Raw genomic sequence first — 19,731 nt, forward strand, 5'->3', positions numbered from 1 at the left:
TGAGGTGAAAACCACACAGAAAACTAGTATAAGCTATCTCATATTAGAAATTGATTATGTTTTTGCTGACAAATATATTCTAAGTACTAATTAGATCCAATCCTGTTAATTCTTTGAGATACTCATCTTGACTGGGTGGTTATCTACCAGAACTCAGAAGACTTACAACAAGGATTTTAAAAGGCGAATTCAGAATTCCTACTCCTCCAATAAAAGGCATATAAAGAAAATTGGGTGCATACTCATTCTGCATTGTTGTTGTTGTTGTAAACAACAACAGCATGATTCAGCCACTCAGCTACAAAAATTGCCAGCTCTGGGGCTATAGCTGATCCAGTGGCCCAAAAGCAGCCTAGAAAAATTTCCTCTTACTTCCAGAAATAGAGCAAGCGGAAAATGTGATAATATATTAATACTGTAGTACGTATATCTTGAACTTTTATTAGCCTATTTAGATGCTATTTAGTAATGAATAGTACTAACAGTTAAGCAAATAGCATGTTGTCATTTATCAACAATAGGGTACATTTGCAAAAAGTTACAGAACTAATTGTATTTTTAATATCATGGAACATTTGAATTTCCATCAATTTCTGTTGCACATAATACATCCCAACACAAGAACAAAAATTAAAATCATACTACAATATGAATTTATAAATATATTCAATGGTATAAAAACATACAACATAGAAAATTAACTTTAAAAATTGGTTTAGAAAATATTCAATATTCTAGGTATACATTGAATGAATAATTTATTAACATTTAATTTTAGCTGAAGTTTGTTGTTATTAGTTGCGAAGTCGTGTCTATCCATCGCAACCCCATGGACAATGTTCCTCCAGGCCTTCCTGTCATCTACCATCCTCTGGAGTCCATTTAAACTCATGCCTACTGCTTCAGTGACTCCATCCAGCCACGTCATTCTCTGTCGTCCCATTCTTCTTTTGCCCTCAATCATTCCCAGCATTACGCTCTTCTCCAGTGAGTCCTTCCACTATTAGGCACCATTAGGTAGCCAAAGTATTTCAGTTTCATCTTCAGGAGCTGAAGTTAAACCGATTTAAATGCAGCTAATATCACTATTTATGTAGCAATTTTTGTCTTTGCTTGATTAAAAATTGTTATTCAGAAGCAACTTGTGTCAGGTGTATTTGTGTGTCATGCACACACATACATGTGCTTGAGGCTCACTGCACAATATTAGATAGGTCTTCCTAAATAGAGCAGATAGATTTAGTGTTGCTACACAACACTAAAAGATGCTTATCGGTCTTTACCACGTGCAGCTGTAGGACACTCTGATCATTGCATGATTCACCTTGTACCTGCTTACAGGCAAAGACTTAAAGCCACAAAACCAATAATTAAATCAGTGAAGACCTGGACGGAGGAATCAAAATTACAGCTACAGGCATGTTTTGAATGCACTGATTGGAATATTTTTAAAGATACCTCTGCAGACCTGGATGAACTCACAGATACTGTAACATCATATGTCAGCTTCTGTGAAGACCTATGTGTACCTACAAGGAACTTGAGACTATAAAGTAACAACAAACCTTGGTTTACACCTAAACTTAAGCAGCTATGACATTCCAAAGAGGAAGCCTACAGAAAAGGTGATAAAATGCTGTACAATCAGGCCAGAAATGCACTAACAAGGGAGATCAGAGCAGCAAAAAGAAGCTACTCTGAAAAGCTAAAGAATCAATTTTCAGCAAATGAACCAGCAAACATGTGGAAAACTCTTAAAAATATCACCGGCTATGGCAAACCTCCTTCCCAGGCTGAAGGTAATCAACAACTGGCAAATGACCTGAATGAGTTTTACTGCAGGTTTGAAAGGAAACTACAGCCACCTATCTCCACAACCCCCATCTCAGACACACCAACAGAAGCCAAGCCTCCTACAACTGACCCCATTTCATTGGGTTCACAAACCCTAGTGATCACAGAAAAGAAAGTGCAGGACCCATTTCACAGACAAAAGCCAGGAAAAGCTCCAGGCCCAGACAAGGTAACTCCTTCTTGCTTAAAAGTCTGTGCTGACCAATTGGCCCCATCTTCACCCATATTTTCAATAAATCACTAGAGATGTGCTATGTTCCTTCTTGCTTCAAACGCTCTACCATCATCCCAGTGCCGAAGAAGCCCACCATCAAGGAACTGAATGACTACAGACCAGTTGCTTTAACATCTGTAGTCATGAAAACCTTTGAAAGGCTAATGCTTTCCTACTTGAAAACCATCACGGATCCGCTGTTAGACCCCTTGCAATTTGCATACCGAGCAAATAGATCAACAGATGATGCTGTTAATATGGCTCTGCACTACATCCTACAACATCTTGAGTCTCCAAAGACCTATGCAAGGGTCCTTTTTGTAGACTTTAGTTCAGCATTCAATACCATCATTCCAGACATTCTTCTAACTAAGCTAAACCAGCTACAGGTACCGGAACAGACTTGTAAGTGGATCAGGTGAAGCTAAGCAAGATCACATCAAATACCTGTACAATTAGCACAGGGGCCCCCCAAGGCTGTGTGCTCTCCCCACTTCTCTTCTCTCTGTATACCAATGACTGCATCTCCAATGATCCATCTGTTAAGCTACTGAAGTTCGCAGATGACACAACAGTGATTGGTCTCATTCGAGACAATGACGAATCCGCATATAGATGAGAGGTCGAACGACTAGCCTTGTGGTGCAACCAAAACAATCTGGAACTGAACACACTCAAAACCGTAGAAATGGTGGTAGACTTTAGGAGAAACCCTTCCATACTTCCACCTCTCACAATACTTGACAACACAGTATCAACAATAGAAACCTTCAAATTTCTAGGTTCTATCATATCGCAAGATCTCAAATGGACAGCTAACATCAAAAACATCATTAAAAAAGGACAGCAAAGAATGTTCTTTCTGCGCCAACTCAGTAAGCTCAAGCTGCCCAAGGAGCTGCTGATTCAGTTCTACAGAGGAATTATTGAGTCTGTCATTTGCATCTCTATAACTGTCTGGTTCGGTTCTGCAACCCAACAAGAAAAACACAGACTTCAGAGGATAATTAGAACTGCAGAAAAAATAATTGCTACCAACCTGCCTTCCATTGAAGACCTGTATACTGCATGAATCAAGAAGATGACACAACAGTTGATCGGACACTAGTTAGGTCTTTTTTGAAGACCTACCTAGTGGCACTGAGGGGGGCGAAGCGTTCCTATGCTTCTTCCCTCATTGCGTCGGCAGATAACCGCCCGGCCACCCTGTTTCGGGTGACCCGTTCCCTTCTATACCAGGGGGGACGGGATGACCCCTTACAGGGACGTGCTGAGGAGTTTAACGGTTATCTATACGATAAAATCGCTCAGCTCCAGGATAGCTTGGACCAAGATTGCGATGATCCAGATGAGATGACTGAGGCGCATCTTGTTGATGCTGTTTGGGATGAGTTTGGCTCTGTGGCTCTCGAGGACGTGGACAGGTTGCTGGGGAGACTGCATGCCACTACATGTTTAGTGGACCCGTGCCCCTCCTGGCTGGTGCTGGCCACTCAGGAGGTGACACGAGGCTGGCTCCGGGGAATTATAAATGCTTCTCTGATGGAGGGGATCTTTCCCGCCGCCTTGAAAGAGGCGGTGGTGAGACCCCTCCTCAAGAAGCCTTCCCTGGACCCAGCTATTTTGGGTAACTACCGTCCAGTCTCCAACCTTCGCTTTGTGGCGAAGGTTGTAGAGAGTGTGGTGGCATGGCAGCTTCCCCAGTACCTGGAGGAAGCTGTCTATCTAGACCCGTTCCAGTCCGGCTTCCGGTCCGGGTATAGCACGGAGACAGCTTTGGTCGCATTGGTGGATGACCTCTGGAGGGCCAGGGATATGGGTTGCTCCTCTGCCCTGGTCCTGTTAGATCTCTCATCGGCTTTTGATACCATCGACCATGGTATCCTGCTGCGCCGGTTGGAGGGGTTGGGAGTGGGAGGCACCATTTATTGGTGGTTCTCCTCCTACCTCTCCGACCGGTCGCAGACGGTGTTGACAGGGGGGCAGAGATCGGCCGCGAGGCGCCTCACTTGTGGGGTGCCTCAGGGGTCGATTCTCTCGCCTCTCCTGTTCAACATCTACATGAAGCCGTTGGGCAAGGTCATCAGTGGCTTTGGGGTGAGTTATCACCTGTACGCTGATGATACTCAGCTGTACTTTTCCACCCCGGGCCACCCCAGCGAATCTGTCGAAGTGCTGTCCCGTTGCCTGGAGGCCGTACGGGTCTGGATGGGGAGAAACAGACTCAGACTCAATCCATCCAAGACGGAGTTGCTGTGGATGCCGGCATCCCGGTACAGTCAGCTGCAACCGCGGCTGACTGTTGGGGGCGAGTCACTGGCCCCAACGGAAAGGGTGCGCAACTTGGGCGTTCTCCTGGATGGACGGCTGTTGTTTGAAGATCACTTGGCGGCCGTCTCCAGGAGAGCTTTTTACCAGGTTCGCCTGGTTCGCCAGTTGCGCCCCTTTCTTGACCGGGATGCCTTATGCACGGTCACTCATGCCCTCGTCACTTCTTGTCTGGATTATTGCAATGCTCTCTACATGGGGCTACCCCTGAAGTGCACTCGGAGACTTCAGCTAGTCCAGAATGCAGCTGCGCGGGTGATTGAGGGAGCACCACGTTGCTCCCGAGTAACACCACTCCTGTGCAGTCTGCACTGGCTACCTGTGGTCTTCCGGGTGCGCTTCAAGGTTTTGGTTACCACCTTCAAAGCGCTCCATGGCTTAGGGCCCGGGTACTTACGGGACCGCCTGCTGTTACCACATGCCTCCCACTGACCCGTGCGCTCTCACAGAGAGGGTCTTCTCAAGGTGCCGTCCGCCAAGCAGTGTCGGCTGGCTGCCCCAGGGGAAGGGCCTTCTCTGTGGGAGCACCTACTCTCTGGAACGAACTTCCCCCCGGTTTACGCCAATTGCCTGACCTTCGGACCTTTCGCCGGGAACTGAAAACTTATTTATTTATCCAAGCGGGACTGGCCTGATTTTTTAAATTTTAAATTTTAAATTTTAATTTTATTGGGTATTTTATATGGTCAATTGGACGGTTTTAATTTCGGCCTTTATTGAATAAGTTTTTTAATTGTTATTTTAGTGTGTATATTAATTGTTTTAATGTAGGCTGTACACTGCCCTGAGTCCTTCGGGAGAAGGGCGGTATAAAAGTTTAATTAATTAAATAAATAAATAAATAATAAAGAGGGCCGTGAAAATATTTGCAGATCACTCGCATCCTGGACATAAACTGTTTCAACTCCTACCCTCAAAACGATGCTATAGTGCACTGCACACCAGAACAACTAGACACAAGAACAGTTTTTTCCCGAAGGCCATCACTCTGCTAAACAAATAATTCCATCAACACTGTCAAACTATTTACTGAATCTGCACTACTATTAATCGTCTCATAGTTCCCATCACCAATCTCTTTCCACTTATGACTGTATGACTATAGCTTGTTGCTGGCAATCCTTATGATTATATTGATATATTGACCATCAATTGTGTTGTAAATGTTGTACCTTGATGAACATATCTTTTCTTTTATGTACACTGAGAGCATATGCACCAAGACAAATTCCTTGTGTGTCCAATCACACTTGGCCAATAAAATTCTATTCTATTCTATTCTATTCTAGAAAGAATTCTCTGCACATAGTAAACACAAACACAAATACAAAATGTTTTATTTTTCTTTTCATTTTAGCAGAGTTTTTTTGTAAAATAAAACAGTGCATAATAATGATAAAGAAGTGAGAAGTACAATATCTGTTCTTTCAATTTTCCTATGGTAAAAGTAAAGATAGTTAAAGCAAAAGAAGATAAGACAAGGTCCTGAAGTGCTTTTTAGAACATGAGAAGTAAAAAAATCGTTGCTACACTTATATGAAAAGAACTGGTTTAAAGGTTTCCATTAAAAGCTTCTGCTTTTCCCCACACAGAATTCTGAAGAAACATCCTGTTCAGGCTGGGATTTTCCACTGTTAACAAATTGAGACATTATTTCCATGACAGTCTGGATCAAAAACTTTTCAGATAGGGCCCATGTAGTTCCTTGGAAGTTGGTGTATGTGTTGTTTGCCAATTAGTATAAAAAAAAAGAAGGAAGGCAATAAGGATAGTCTTCTTTTCCACAGCCAGTAGAAAAGGGAAGAAAGCAAGGTCCAATAGCAAGACTCTTTCCATAACCTGCTTTCCTTGTCATAGCACTGACCAACAGCACCTGGCAATTGGTCTTGGACCATTTAAATTCCACACTCATGGCTACAGGCTGCTTCTAATGAGTAACAAACTTCTGTCTTCTCCAAATCTCTATGAACGAAAACTGTGATACCATATTCTTGCCGCTAGCAAAACATTTTGTGTCTATAAAAACCATGTTTTACATTTCCATGCATGTCTTTGTCTACCTAACAGAGAAATGACCACAATCTTCTAAATGACATCAATCATAAAACCATAAAGCTGGAATGACTTTAATTATCACCTCATCCAACCTCTTGCAGAGAATAAGATATATTACATAATTGTTGACAAATGACCATCTGGCTTGTATTTGAAGAACCCTGGGGAAGAAGAACTTACAATTTTGTGTGGCTGTTTATCTGAAGACTCTTATCTCCCTTCAATCACCTACCATTGATTAAACATATGCATTCCTTTAACATTTCCTCAAAAGTTTGGTTTCCACATTCCATAGTTTCTTGGTTGCTGTCATTGAAATTTGCTTCAATTTGTCAAGATTTATGAATGTGGTGCATAGAACCAAATACTACACTACTCCAAGAGGGTTCTAATCAGGATAGAATAAAGTGGAACAATTACTTTTCATACTTTGGACTCTATGCTCCCACGGTATTAATGGATCCTAATATCTAATTTACCTTTTTATCAGCTGCTTCACATTTCAGGTTCTTATATAACTTGTGATCTAAAAGACCTATTCAAGTCCACAATATGGACAGGTGTATTTGTAATTTATTCTCGTTCCACTGTTTTGAGCATCTCACTTCTGCAATTTCTGTTTCCTTTTGCAGAAAAATTGCATCAAGAGTATTTTTCATGACACTTGGCCCACATCCCATGATAATCTCTATCTATGAATCATACCTCCTAACCACATATAGTAGGAGGAAATTAAATGAAGGATATATCAAATTTGACTCTTCTCTTGTGGGAATAGAATTGTTTCAGTTCTTCAGCACTTCTACTTTCTATTGAGAAATGAAACAAAACATGCACACAGAGAGAAATGTATACATATACATCCATTTTAAAAGTTAAGGTTACAAATTACTTAAATAAAATATAGATTTTATTTGACAAATTTAGGATTTCTAAGAAACAGGATTTCCTGCAAATTATCTTTTTGCAACCTGTACAAGCTATAACTATAAATTAATGGTAGCAAACCTCCTCTGGTATTTAATATTGAGTCTTATATCATATAAATTTCAAAAAACCTTTTCCCAACCTGGTGCTTTCAGATTTTCAGTAGGGGGGCATTATTAAAGTTATTAACCACATCTGGCAAAACATGCAATTTAGAGTAAGGCTAGACAAGACATTCTGGTTTGAACTTATACATTAGATGGTATTTGCAGGACTTTCTCTTGTTTGTTTTGAAAACATGAGATCTGTGACAACTTACCGTTCCAAGATCTACGATGAAGCAATCTCCTTTGTTGAAACTGTCCCAGCTAAGAGGAACTTCTGTAGCTCTAACTACTCTCCGGCCCTTGATATGTAGTAGTCTCTGAGCACTTAGGTCATTTGTAATTACATGCTTAAAACCAGAAGCAATGCCACCTGCCTGGAATAACAAGCACATCAAAGAACCTAGGCTTTAGCAGCATGTATTAGAGATCATAAAAAAACATGTTTCCAGAAAACTTAAATTTGGAGACTATGCATGAATTATATGCTTGGAGCTTCCAGTACATATAGGCAAACTATAAAACTTATTTGCTTTAGTTATCCCACATTCAGCTGTAATCAGCAGTAACAGCTCCAAATAAGAGTTTCAGACAATGACTTCAGCAGAAATAGGAGATAAATGAGGATCACGTCACATCAAAGGCAGATATATCTTTTGGTACTTTTGGCAGAAACAAGCTATAATAAACATGGCTATACAATGCAAACAGATAGGGAATGTTAGAAGTAGTTTCCCACATATTTTTTCTAGTTTTGGGGCTTCTAAACATTTTAAGAACATTTGAGGCTTGACTGATACCACTACTATTATTCAGTTGACATCACTGAAATTCAGTAGGCCGGACTGCGAAAAATTAATTAGAGAACAATACAGTAATTTTTATGACTTTTCTTGTTTCTTACTTTTTCTTTTTCCTAATTTTTTCCTTATGTTACTGTAATTTAACATAATTCTTCATAATTCAATTTTTTTTAATTCTGAAAAAAATATCAGTAACAATTGTATAAAAAAAAGTTCTACCATTTTCTTCATTAACAATCATCCTTGATAACCAGGAAACGATAGTTCATGAAACAACTTCCTGGTACACTGAAAGAGGTACACTAATCTAAGAGTTCATCAACTGAATCATCTCACTCATAATTCTTTAGCTAAAGAGGCTTAGTGGTAATTATGCCTATTATTTAAAATGGATAGGAAGGTTGTGGCCTCCTTTAATTTCACGTTTAATATTACACTGATATTTTAATGTAAGCAATTCTTGAAAAAGTCTCATATTTTCAAGCTGTACCTTATATTTAATGCCTCCTTTGAAGTATCCAACAAATTGTGTGGACTCATAACCTTGGATTTCTCGGTGCTGCACAGGTTTCCCTCCAAGATAATCATCCAGCTGAACCGTAAAAATAGCTGCTGCAGTGCTTTCGTCCTGAGTACATTCTTTACCTACGAGAAAGTATAGTATGGTTCTACTTAGAGAAACAGAAGGAACGATTGTGAATGATTAAGTTACACAGTTGGCCATAAGCCAGACAGACCAGGATACTGCAGATTCTGAATAATCACATAGACTAGAAACCAATTATCCATCTTCTGTGAATTTCTACAAATTTCCTTTAAAAAAAAGAAAGAAATTGGTGACTATCGTCACCTCATCCAATGACAGGGACATCAAAGCAACTTCTTGCATAAAAAAGATTTGCTTGATTTTCATCCTGAAATAGTGGCTGTAGATCCTGCTAAGGAACTGTAGAAAGTTCAAATCAGTGAAAAATTGATTAAAAGGTCCAATCTTCAAACAATGGAAGTGCCTATCATATAGAATAGGACATAGTATATTTTATACTGACCTACAAGACAGGACTAGACTTATGGATTTAAGTTGTAAGACAGTGATATGGCAATGAATTCAGTGACAGTTGTGCATTTTTCCTTATTAAAAAATCTAAGCAACAAAAGCATTTGATAAATACTATAATGAAGAACAATTTTAATGAACACATTTTATTAGCTATATTACTGTTTTCCCTGAAAAATTTATCCCACTAGCATAGCTGATGACTAATTTTTGGCTTTCTCTTCAGTTACAGATGTATTCTCAATTCTCTAAAAGTAATCTTTGACTTACAGCTGAAATTGAGCTGGAATTACAGTCATAAATCATTACAATTGTAAGTTGAGGCATCATTTATCAGACCCAATTTTTCAGCATTTTTTATGATGGTCATTTAGCAAATCCATTTTACCCAATGGGTCTTTTTGGTAGGATATCAGCAGAAAAAAGAAAAAAAATGGCTCATATGGCCATAAAGGTGAGTTGGTTGCCAAGCAGCCAAAATATAATCATATAACTATGGGAGGCTGGACAATTGTAAGGCTGAAATCAAGTTGTAAGTAACTTTTGAGGAGTCCATTGAAATTTTGAACAATTATTAAGCAACTGGTCGTAAGTACAGGGAGGACTACCTATACTCCCAATCTCTATATATAAAAGCAAAAACCACATTAATCACAAAATCTCCAGACCCATAAAGCCTACAAACATGAAATTTGCCACGTATGTTCCTCTTGGTTTATAGGATTTTTCGAAATGACCATCAGAGCATTAGTATTTCCTATATTATTATAACATGCTCTGATGCTAATTAGTTAGGCGTTCTACTCCCCCTCCCAATCTGAAAATAACTCTGGAGAGAATGGGATAGCATAGGACAGGCGTCTGTGGGACAAGCCTCATGGATGGAAGGGAGAAAAGAAAACCTGAGCGAGAGAAGGGAATAGAATAGGAGATGTTTCTGTGGGGCAAGGCTGATGGAGAGAAGGGGAGAGGAGAGGCTTCTATGGGGCCAGCCTGAGAGAGAGAAGGGGAAAGGAGCGGAGCTATGGGGCCAGCCTGAGGGAGATAAGGGGAGGCTTCTGTGGGGTCAGCATGAGGAACAGAAGGGGAGAGGAGACAATCTATGGGGCTAGCCTGAGGGAGGGAAGGGGAGAAGAGGCTGATCGTAACTACTCATTAATTTTCAAACTCTAAGTGTCGATTTATCAAGCCCGATCACATAGTTCCTCTGCTGAGCACAGAACTATGAGTATTAGTATTCAGCTAGTGCTTTATATTTTCCTTCTACTTATTTGTTAAATAATTAAATCTGTGTATTTTTATTATTTTTAGTTTTGTATAGGCACTGTTTAGTTACCCCCCCCCCTTTGGCTTTGCAAATTATATCTGTTGGGGATACTCATCTCCAAAAATTGCTTTAGTTCTGCATATCCAAACTAAGCTGAAGGTTTGTCTTCACAGCAAAGACAATGTCATCTTTCAGGTTAGGATCACCAAATTTCACTTTTTTTAAAACTAAGCTCATTTTTTAATAAGAACTATCAAAAAGCACTTAAACCAAACTGAAGAATCAGGAGATCATCTGCAATGGATTTCTTTACTTATTTATAAATATATCTAAACTTGGTCTTGTTCCAATGACTTTCACTGCTCCTTTCTTTTTGACATCCAAGTGGGATGTTCCAGGAAAGTGTAATGATCTTTGGCTATCTTCTAATAATTTACAAAATGATAAAACTCCTTCAGAAAGATTTGTATTATTCATTATACAAAAATACTGTACCTAGTTCCTTTTCTCCTAAATATATAGCAATAGCAATAGCACTTAGACTTATATACCGCTCCACAGTGATTTTTACAGCCCTCTCTAAGCGGCTTACAGGGTCCGCCTATTGCCTCCAACGATCTGGATCCTCATTTTATCGACCTCAAAGGATGGAAGGCTGAGTCAACCTTGAGCCTGGTGAGAATCGAATGGCCAAATTGCAGGCAGCCGGCAGACAGCAGAATTAACCTGCAGTACTGCATTCTAACCACTGAGCCACCACGTCTCTTGTAGAAATCAAGTGTCTTCTTTTCTCAATGAATAAAATGGAAAATTGGTTAATTTGATATGTTAATAGAGTGATGAATAAATATAAGAAACTACCTCACTTTACAAATTAGACACAGTTCAAACCATCATGCCACACAATAAGGGCTCTATCTGGCAAATTAATGTTTGCAATCAGAAACCAGTTTTTAGTGAAATTGCCAGTCATATGGTCACTTTGGTTAGACACAACATTGTCAATACATAATTATTTTTGTTTTATTTTGTGAGGCTGCTGTACAAACCTATGCCACCACACTGCTAAAAGAAGTGAATACTGGAACAGATATGTTGCTTTAAAATGATAGCTTGATTTCATTTCCAAACTAACAACAAATAATCTATGGTTTGATGTAATGGTAACAGAATTGCATAGCCCTCCATTTGAAGTCTATTTTAATGGATAGTAATTTGTTGATAAATCATTTATCAGTAGAAAATTTCTGCTCTTGTCTTCCAAGCTAGGATTACAAGTCTGCATTTAACTTTATGTCTGTACTATCTCTGTAACTGAAATGTCCAAATTCTGTTTTCTCAGAGACTATTTTCCTTTGAAAATAAAGTTGAATCCTATCCATTGAATTGAACACCAATTTTTTATGAAACTTGCACTCCAATGTGAATGCAAGATTATCCAGCCAAATTTAATTCAAAGCATGTCTAGATGTTTCACCTCTGCTTCAGAAGCATTAGCAAAATAGTGTCATATATTTAAGCATGACTCATTTTCCATCAGATGCAGAAAACACTGATATTGAATGTTGAAAAAAAGTTGAATAAATTTTTTATATAAATCAAGAACAAAGAAACATACTTTTATATTGCATAACACTGTAACTATAGCTGAATATTTAAAAGAAGCATGTTAAGCAGCTGAAGACTGTTGTGTCCGGCAAGCCGCATTGGAATTACTGAAGCGGCATGAGATTGGCTGTGGTGCACAGCAACTATTTGCGCGGGAGTTTCAATGTTTCTGATTGGCTATTCTGTCTGACAGCGAGCTATATAAGAGCTGTCAGATGAAAGGGTTTCGCTGGCGTTAGTTAATGTGTGTTGGTTGTTGAATAAAGAGTACTTAAGAGTTCCACATTGTCGCCTCAGTTACTTCCGGACCCAATACACATTAAAGACTTTTTTCTTTCACATGTGATCATTTGAAAAAGTACAAAAAACTGAGCCAGAAAAAAAAAGCTAGGTCATAAGCTAGGTACTTGGTTCTCTGAGGAGCTGAGAGAGATGAAACGCCGGAGAAGACGCCTAGAAAGTACCTGGAGGTCCAGCCGTTCCGAGGCTGATCGGACACTAGTTAGGTCTTTTTTGAAGACCTACCTAGTGGCACTGAAGGAGGCGAAACGTTCTTACATTTCCACCCTCATTGCGTCGGCAGATAACCGCCTGGCCGCCCTGTTTCGGGTGACCCGTTCTCTCCTACATCAGGAGGAGCGGGATGACCCCTTGCAGGGACGTGCCGAGGAGTTTAGTGGTTATCTATACGATAAAATCGCTCAGCTTCGGGATAGTTTGGACCAAAATTGCGATGATCCGGATGAGATGACGGAGACGCGTCTTGTTGATGCTGTTTGGGATGAGTTTGATTCTGTGGCTCTCGAGGACGTGGACAGGTTACTGGGGAGGTTACATGCCACTACATGTTTACTGGACCCGTGTCCCTCCTGGCTGGTGCTGGCCACTCAGGAGGTGACACGAGGCTGGCTCCGGGGAATTATAAATGCTTCTTTGTTGGAGGGGGTTTTCCCCGCCGCCTTGAAAGAGGCGGTGGTGAGACCCCTCCTCAAGAAGCCTTCCCTGGACCCAGCTATTTTGGGTAATTATCATCCAGTCTCCAACCTTCGCTTTGTGGCGAAGGTTGTAGAGAGTGTGGTGGCATGGCAGCTTCCCCAGTACCTGGATGAAGCTGTCTATCTAGACCCGTTCCAGTCCGGCTTCCGGTCCGGATATAGCACGGAGACAGCTTTGGTCGCGTTGGTGGATGACCTCTGGAGGGCCAGGGATAGGGGTTATTCCTCTGCCCTGGTCCTGTTAGATCTCGCAGCGGCTTTTGATACCATCGACCATGGTATCCTGCTGCACCGGTTGGAGAGTTTGGGAGTGGGAGGCACCGTTTATCGGTGGTTCTCCTCTTATCTCTCTGACCGGTCGCAGACGGTGTTGACAGGAGGGCAGAGATCGAACGCGAGGCGCCTTACTTGTGGGGTGCCCCAGGGGTCGATTCTCTCACCTCTCCTGTTCAACATCTATATGAAGCCGTTGGGCGAGGTCATCAGTGGCTTTGGGGTGAGTTACCAGCTGTACGCTGATGACACTCAGCTGTACTTTTCCACCCCGGGCCACCCCAACGAAGCCGTCGAAGTGCTGTCCCGGTGCCTGGAAGCCGTACGGGTCTGGATGGGGAGAAACAGACTCAGGCTCAATCCATCCAAGACGGAGTGGCTGTGGATGCCGGCACCCCGGTACAGTCAGCTGCAACCGCAGCTGACTGTTGGGGGCGAGTCATTGGCCCCAACAGAAAGAGTGCGCAACTTGGGCATTCTCCTGGATGGACGGCTGTCGTTTGAAGACCAGTTGGTGGTCGTCTCCAGGAGAGCTTTTTACCAGGTTCGCCTGGTTCGCCAGTTGCGCCCCTTCCTTGACCTGGATGCCTTATGCACGGTCACTCACGCTCTTGTCATTTCTCATCTGGATTATTGCAATGCTCTCTACATGGGGCTACCCCTGAAGTGCACTCGGAGGCTTCAGTTAGTCCAGAATGCAGCTGCGCGGGTGATTGAGGGAGCCACACGTTGCTCCCAGGTAACACCGCTCCTGCGCAGTCTGCACTGGCTACCTGTGGTCTTTCAGGTGCGCTTCAAGATGTTGGTTACCACCTTTAAAGCGCTCCATGGCTTAGGGCCCGGGTACTTACGGGACCGCCTGCTGTTACCTTATGCCTCCCACCGACCCATACGCTCACACAGAGAGGGTCTTCTCAGGGTACCGTCCGTCAAGCAATGTCGGTTGGCGGCCCCCAGGGGAAGGGCCTTCTCTGTTGGAGCATCTACCCTCTGGAAAGAACTTCCCCCTGGTTTGCGTCAATTACCTGACCTTCGGACCTTTCGCCGTGAATTGAAAACGTATTTGTTTATCCAAGCGGGACTGGCTTAATTTTTTAATATTTTAAATTTTTTTAGTTTTTCAAATTTTAATAATTTTAATCGGGGTATTTTATTTATGGGTCAAATTTGATGGTTTTAATTTTCGGCCATTTATAGAATATGTTATTTTAACTGTGGTTTTAATTTGTATATTGTTCTGTTTTAATCTGGCTGTACACCGCCCTTAGTCCTTCGGGAGAAGGGCGGTGTAAAAATCTAAATAATAAATAAATAATAAATAAATAAATAAATAAGCTCTTTAAATATCTCAGCTATAAATTACAGAAGATACTTATATACCACTGTACTGTATTTACAATAGCAAAACCTCATAATAAAAATGTGGAATACCTGAGTTTGCCAATATTCTTAGCTGCTTTCTAGTTTCTTTGCATATAATAATAATAATAATAATAATAATAATAATAATAATAATAATAATAATAATAATAATAATAATAATAATAATAATATTTTTATTTATAGACCGCCCTTCTCCCGAAGGACTCAGGGCGGTGTACAGCCACAAATAAAATACAAAAAGAAAACAACAATACAAAACTAAAAACAACCCTTAAAAAACCTATTTAATATGGCTACTTATAGATAAAAATATTACCCTCTAAAATTTACAAAAATTTAAAACCCATAAATCAATTTGATAATATAAAATTTAAGCGAGTCCAGCATATTCTGATTTGAATAGGGGAATCCTGAGAAATGAGCTGACATTTTTTTCGCTCTGTTCTTACACCACTCCTTCACCCAGAGATATTTTTACTAAACATAATCCAAATTACACAGATGAACTAACACTGTTGTCTGATGAATTGGAAAGTGTGTGTGTGTGTGTGTGTAAGACAGACAAGCGAAGGTTTTTATTGAATTGACAGGACAAAGGTGAGATGGAGTTGATAAATAAGAAAACATATTAGAATAATCCAAAGAAAACTGCATCTGCAATAATCATTAAGTTAGGCACACAGGATTCTCCAGGAAATACTGCCATGCCCTACTCAAAGTTAATAACCTTACTATACTATACTATACTATACTATACTATACTATACTATACTATACTTAAAACCTTGCTATATTGTATGTGTGTCTGTATATATATATATATATATATGTGTGTTTTCTGAGGTTTTCACGGGTGTTTGTATATAGGTCTTTGGTTGTTCGGGTTTTCTCCCGTGTAAAATTGGAAATGTCTTGGCAACGTTTCGACGAAGTCTCATTCGTCATCTTCAGGCTTCAGCTTCGTGCTTCTGGGAGCAATGTGTGATCGCAGCTGTTTCTTCCTTTTAAAAGGTTTATGTGGTGGGGCAGGCGGTGCATGGGATTTCATATACTCCTTGATTTTCTAACTCACGTCGCCAAGACACTTCCAATTTTACACGGGAGAAAACCCGAACATATATAATGAGTACCCAGATTGCTGGGGGTAATATGCTAACTCTGTAAACCGCTTAGAGAGGATTGGAAAACACTGTGAAGCAGTATATAAGTCTAAGTTCTAGTGCAATTATTACATAATTATCCAGCACTACAGAAATCCAGTTTCAGAAAAAGAAAGTGACATCTACTCCACCAGATAACTCTCGGTAGTACTATAAAAATATAATGGCTGTATTTTGACAAGACATTCTTTTTTGCATTTCTTACAGTATAAGAGATGAAATTGATTTTATCCTGTTGGAATCTGCCTTTCAAAAGACCCTGAATTATTTATTTCACACATTTGACATAAATGCATCACAAAGTAATGTAGAATAATGTTACTGAAATAATTTGACAAGGACAATAAATTAAACAGCATAAATTAAAAAGGTGAAATTATAAAACCATTGAACCATTCATTCAACATTCAATAAGTCTTTAAAAAGTGCCTAAAATATGTTCAATACCTTGAAACCTTCATTTTCTATAGTGTGATTCAACTAACTGGAGCAAATTGCCATTGCAGTTTACCTCACGTCCTTAATATCATTATGGAAATCATATTATTTGCACCAGTTATGACATTTAAATAATGAGATCAGTATGCAAATCACATAAACTGTTGCAAATGATGAAATTTTCTTCAATTGCATAATGAAGCTATAATGTAAATCGAGTAAATTGTGATGTACTCTGCAATTTATACTTTCTCATGCCAACTTGTCCACTTAATCTGGAGATGCCTTATGTTGCTAACTCATCTCCCTTAAGTAGGAACCTCACAAATTACAGGTCACAGTATGATTGCAGGTGCCATCACAGAGAAGGTCCTACAAGTAACTTACCTGATGATACTCTGAAAATCTTGACTAATACAACAGGACTGCCCAGAACAGAACAGATGACCTATCAGATATCCTGCTGCCAAACTGACTATGGATTTACATGGAAAAAGCAAAACGTGGAATCTGATCATTAGCTAATTGGCCACAAATGCAGCTTTAGCAGAGATGAAACCTTGCCAATGCCAGGTACCTTATCCAGAAATCTGGCTGCATTATGGGAAGGAATATCACTATACATTTGTAGACATTATTTCTTATATCAATAGAATCACCATTAGTGTACACATGCATTATGCAGAGTCCAAAATTCTTGTAATTTCTATCCCAGGCTTTTACAATCTAATTCAAACTTTCTCAACTTGGCATGTTGCAACACAACTCCCAGAACTCACAGCCAATACAATAGTTTGGTTTTGAAACACATCTAGAGAATTCCAAGCTAGGAAAGGCTGAGCTAGAGTACAAGACTCCCTTCTTTTTGTGACATTTTTAACGTAACATTTGTTCTCCAGAATCAACTTTATTAAGCATGCCTATGCCACCAAATCAAACTGTAGCAACACTCTTTGCTATATATACTGCAATGAGAAGCAGAAACTAAATTGAATCGGCTAAGTAAAGTTGGGTAACATTTGGATAGCAAACTTGAACGTGCTGCAGCCATACAACATCTGGGAAGCAACAGGGAGAAATAATTTGTGAGCTGAGTACTTTCTACAGAGAGATTTATTCATGTATTCCTAAACTGTCTGCTAAATTCACTTTGAGTTCTTTGTGCTCTGTTCAGCTAAAAGCTGAGAGAATTCTTTTTTCTCTCTCTTTAATGCCACTGGGAACAATAGCTGTTTTTCCAGCAAATATGTTCCTCCCAACTGAGACCCACTTCAATCATCAAAGATAGTCAGTTCAACTAGGATTTCCTCAAGTATGTTCCTGATACTGCAACACTTTCCAGATGTCTTGGACTATAATAACCCTTCCCCAAGTAGTGGGTACTTTTAGTTCTGTTGGATACTGTTAAAACTCAGTTCCTTTTCCAATATGTGTTCGACTATCACACCTACCTTCTCCTTCCAGTCCCATATCTCTGCATTTAGAACTACCCTGCTCATCCCTACCCAGCACAGAGCACTGCCAGAATTGATTAAATATGTTGACAATTTTAGTTTGATCCTTCTGGCAGCTCTAATTTCAGGAAAGCTTATTTAAGTCTTTTTTAGTATGATTTTAGCTAGGCTTTGTTTTTTGCCCCATTAATTGCCCCATCCCAGCAGATGACCCGGCGCCCTACCTAGCCAATAGTGGAGATTGTAGAAGGTGGCGTTGCTCTTCTTGAAGGTGTGCAGCACCAGGTAGGCGTCGCCGACGTAGAAATCGCCGTACAAAGGTTCGGGCACCGGCACCAGTTCCATTTTCTCTATCCTCCAGATCTGCAGCCCGACCTTCTGGCCTGCCCGGGCAAACTCTTTGTGATAAAGCTCCGGCGGTGCCATCTCGCTGCTGCTTCTGCTTCAAGCGGTCTAACCAAGTAGACCAACCAAACCCTTCACTTCAATCGGTTGCGCGTCTCAACTGCTGAGCTTCATCTGCGAAAAGCAAAGCAACTCTCCCCGCTTTATAAACTTTAGCCTGCCCGGGCCCTCCAGCGCCCCGGGAAAGGGAGCGGTCCCGATAGGCGTGTCTTGTTTACACTCTCTTACCAGCCCTCCAGCTCAGAAGAAGACCGACGCCTCGCTAAGCTCGGAAGCGCACCTGGTCTGGCTAGGGAAGAGAGCCGCCTCTTGCCTTGACGCTCCACTGGGAACAGGGAAGCCCACTGACCGCGCCTCCGATCGGCTGAAAGGCGACTTGTTTCAGGGAACAGCGAGTTCGTTCAGGAGGAGCCAGCAGGAAACCTCGAGGCGGCCAAAGGGCTGCGAAACTTGCCTTCCTTCCAGCAGCCTGGTTTTTCTCTCCATAAGTTCATTTATGGCGCAAAGATCCAACCAACGCCTTTTTCAAACAAATCGATAAAAATAAAGCAAGTAATACCCCCGTTTTTATTTTTACCTCTTTTAGGGAGGACGTTCTTTGAACGTATGACAGGATTGCTGTCAGAATCTCCGGTCATCCTGACATATATTTCATTCGAACTTCTAAATGTGAGAGATGTAGTGATTGGGGTGGAAAGAGATTTGCAAGATAACTCTGCAAATTTCCATATCTAGCTAAATCGTAAAGGGGATGGTGTGGGGTGTGTTTCTGCTGCATTGGTTGTATGAATCCAGCCGTTAGAATAAGCAAACCGCAATTAGTGACTATTATACAGCCGACGCTGATGTTTATTTAAGGATATGGTTTCATAAACGCTATGGGAATGCAGCTTCACATATACCATTCTCTCTTGAATAAATTCATTGAGCTGGTAGAACACAGAACCAGCTTAAGGGGCTATGCCAACTAAAATTGGAACAAAAATATTTATCATTTGATAGAAAGTTTGCAATGAAATAGGATTAGGAGCCAAATGCTCACTTTGTGAAGCAGACAAGCAGTACAGAAGAAGCAGTAGGAAGAGAGCAGGAGTGGGTGTTAATTCCAGCCAGGTTTTGCTGCATTGTATAGATAGCATGATTCTAGCTAAGTATTTCTCAACCTTGACAAGTTCAAGATGAGTGGACTTCAACTTCCAGAATTTCTTCATCTAAGCAACTTACAGCAAAGATTTATTTATTTTTCAAATTTTTATACCGCCCTTCTCCGAAGACTCAGGGCGGTGTACAAGATACAAAAAAGTTAAAATACAATATAAGTTAAAAAACTGATTCAATGCACTAAATAATTAAAATAGGGATGTAAAATTCTAAAAATTCTAAAAGCCCCACTAAAAAACTCTCAA

The 19,731-nt window shown here is 40.5% G+C and overlaps 1 protein-coding gene across 3 annotated transcripts in view; it reads right to left on the reverse strand.

Moving 5' to 3' along the window:
* Nucleotides 1–18,823, reverse strand: part of SCIN (scinderin) — an 80,838-nt gene extending 62,015 nt beyond the window's left edge. The window contains exons 1-3 of one of the 3 annotated variants that reach the window (XM_058183269.1): nt 18,145–18,823; nt 8,776–8,930; nt 7,698–7,859 (exon numbers count right to left, since the gene is read on the reverse strand). In XM_058183269.1, coding sequence (XP_058039252.1) covers nt 7,698–7,859; nt 8,776–8,930; nt 18,145–18,346 — 519 coding nt within the window. In that variant the 5' untranslated portion in view covers nt 18,347–18,823. The remainder of the gene's footprint in view (nt 1–7,697; nt 7,860–8,775; nt 8,931–18,144) is intronic. The other 2 variants (XM_058183268.1, XM_058183267.1) reach the window with 2 other exon arrangements.
* Between the last annotated feature and the right edge of the window lie 908 nt (nt 18,824–19,731).

The sequence above is a fragment of the Ahaetulla prasina genome, chromosome 4 (genome assembly GCF_028640845.1).
Source record: "Ahaetulla prasina isolate Xishuangbanna chromosome 4, ASM2864084v1, whole genome shotgun sequence".
Lineage (NCBI taxonomy): Eukaryota > Metazoa > Chordata > Lepidosauria > Squamata > Colubridae > Ahaetulla > Ahaetulla prasina.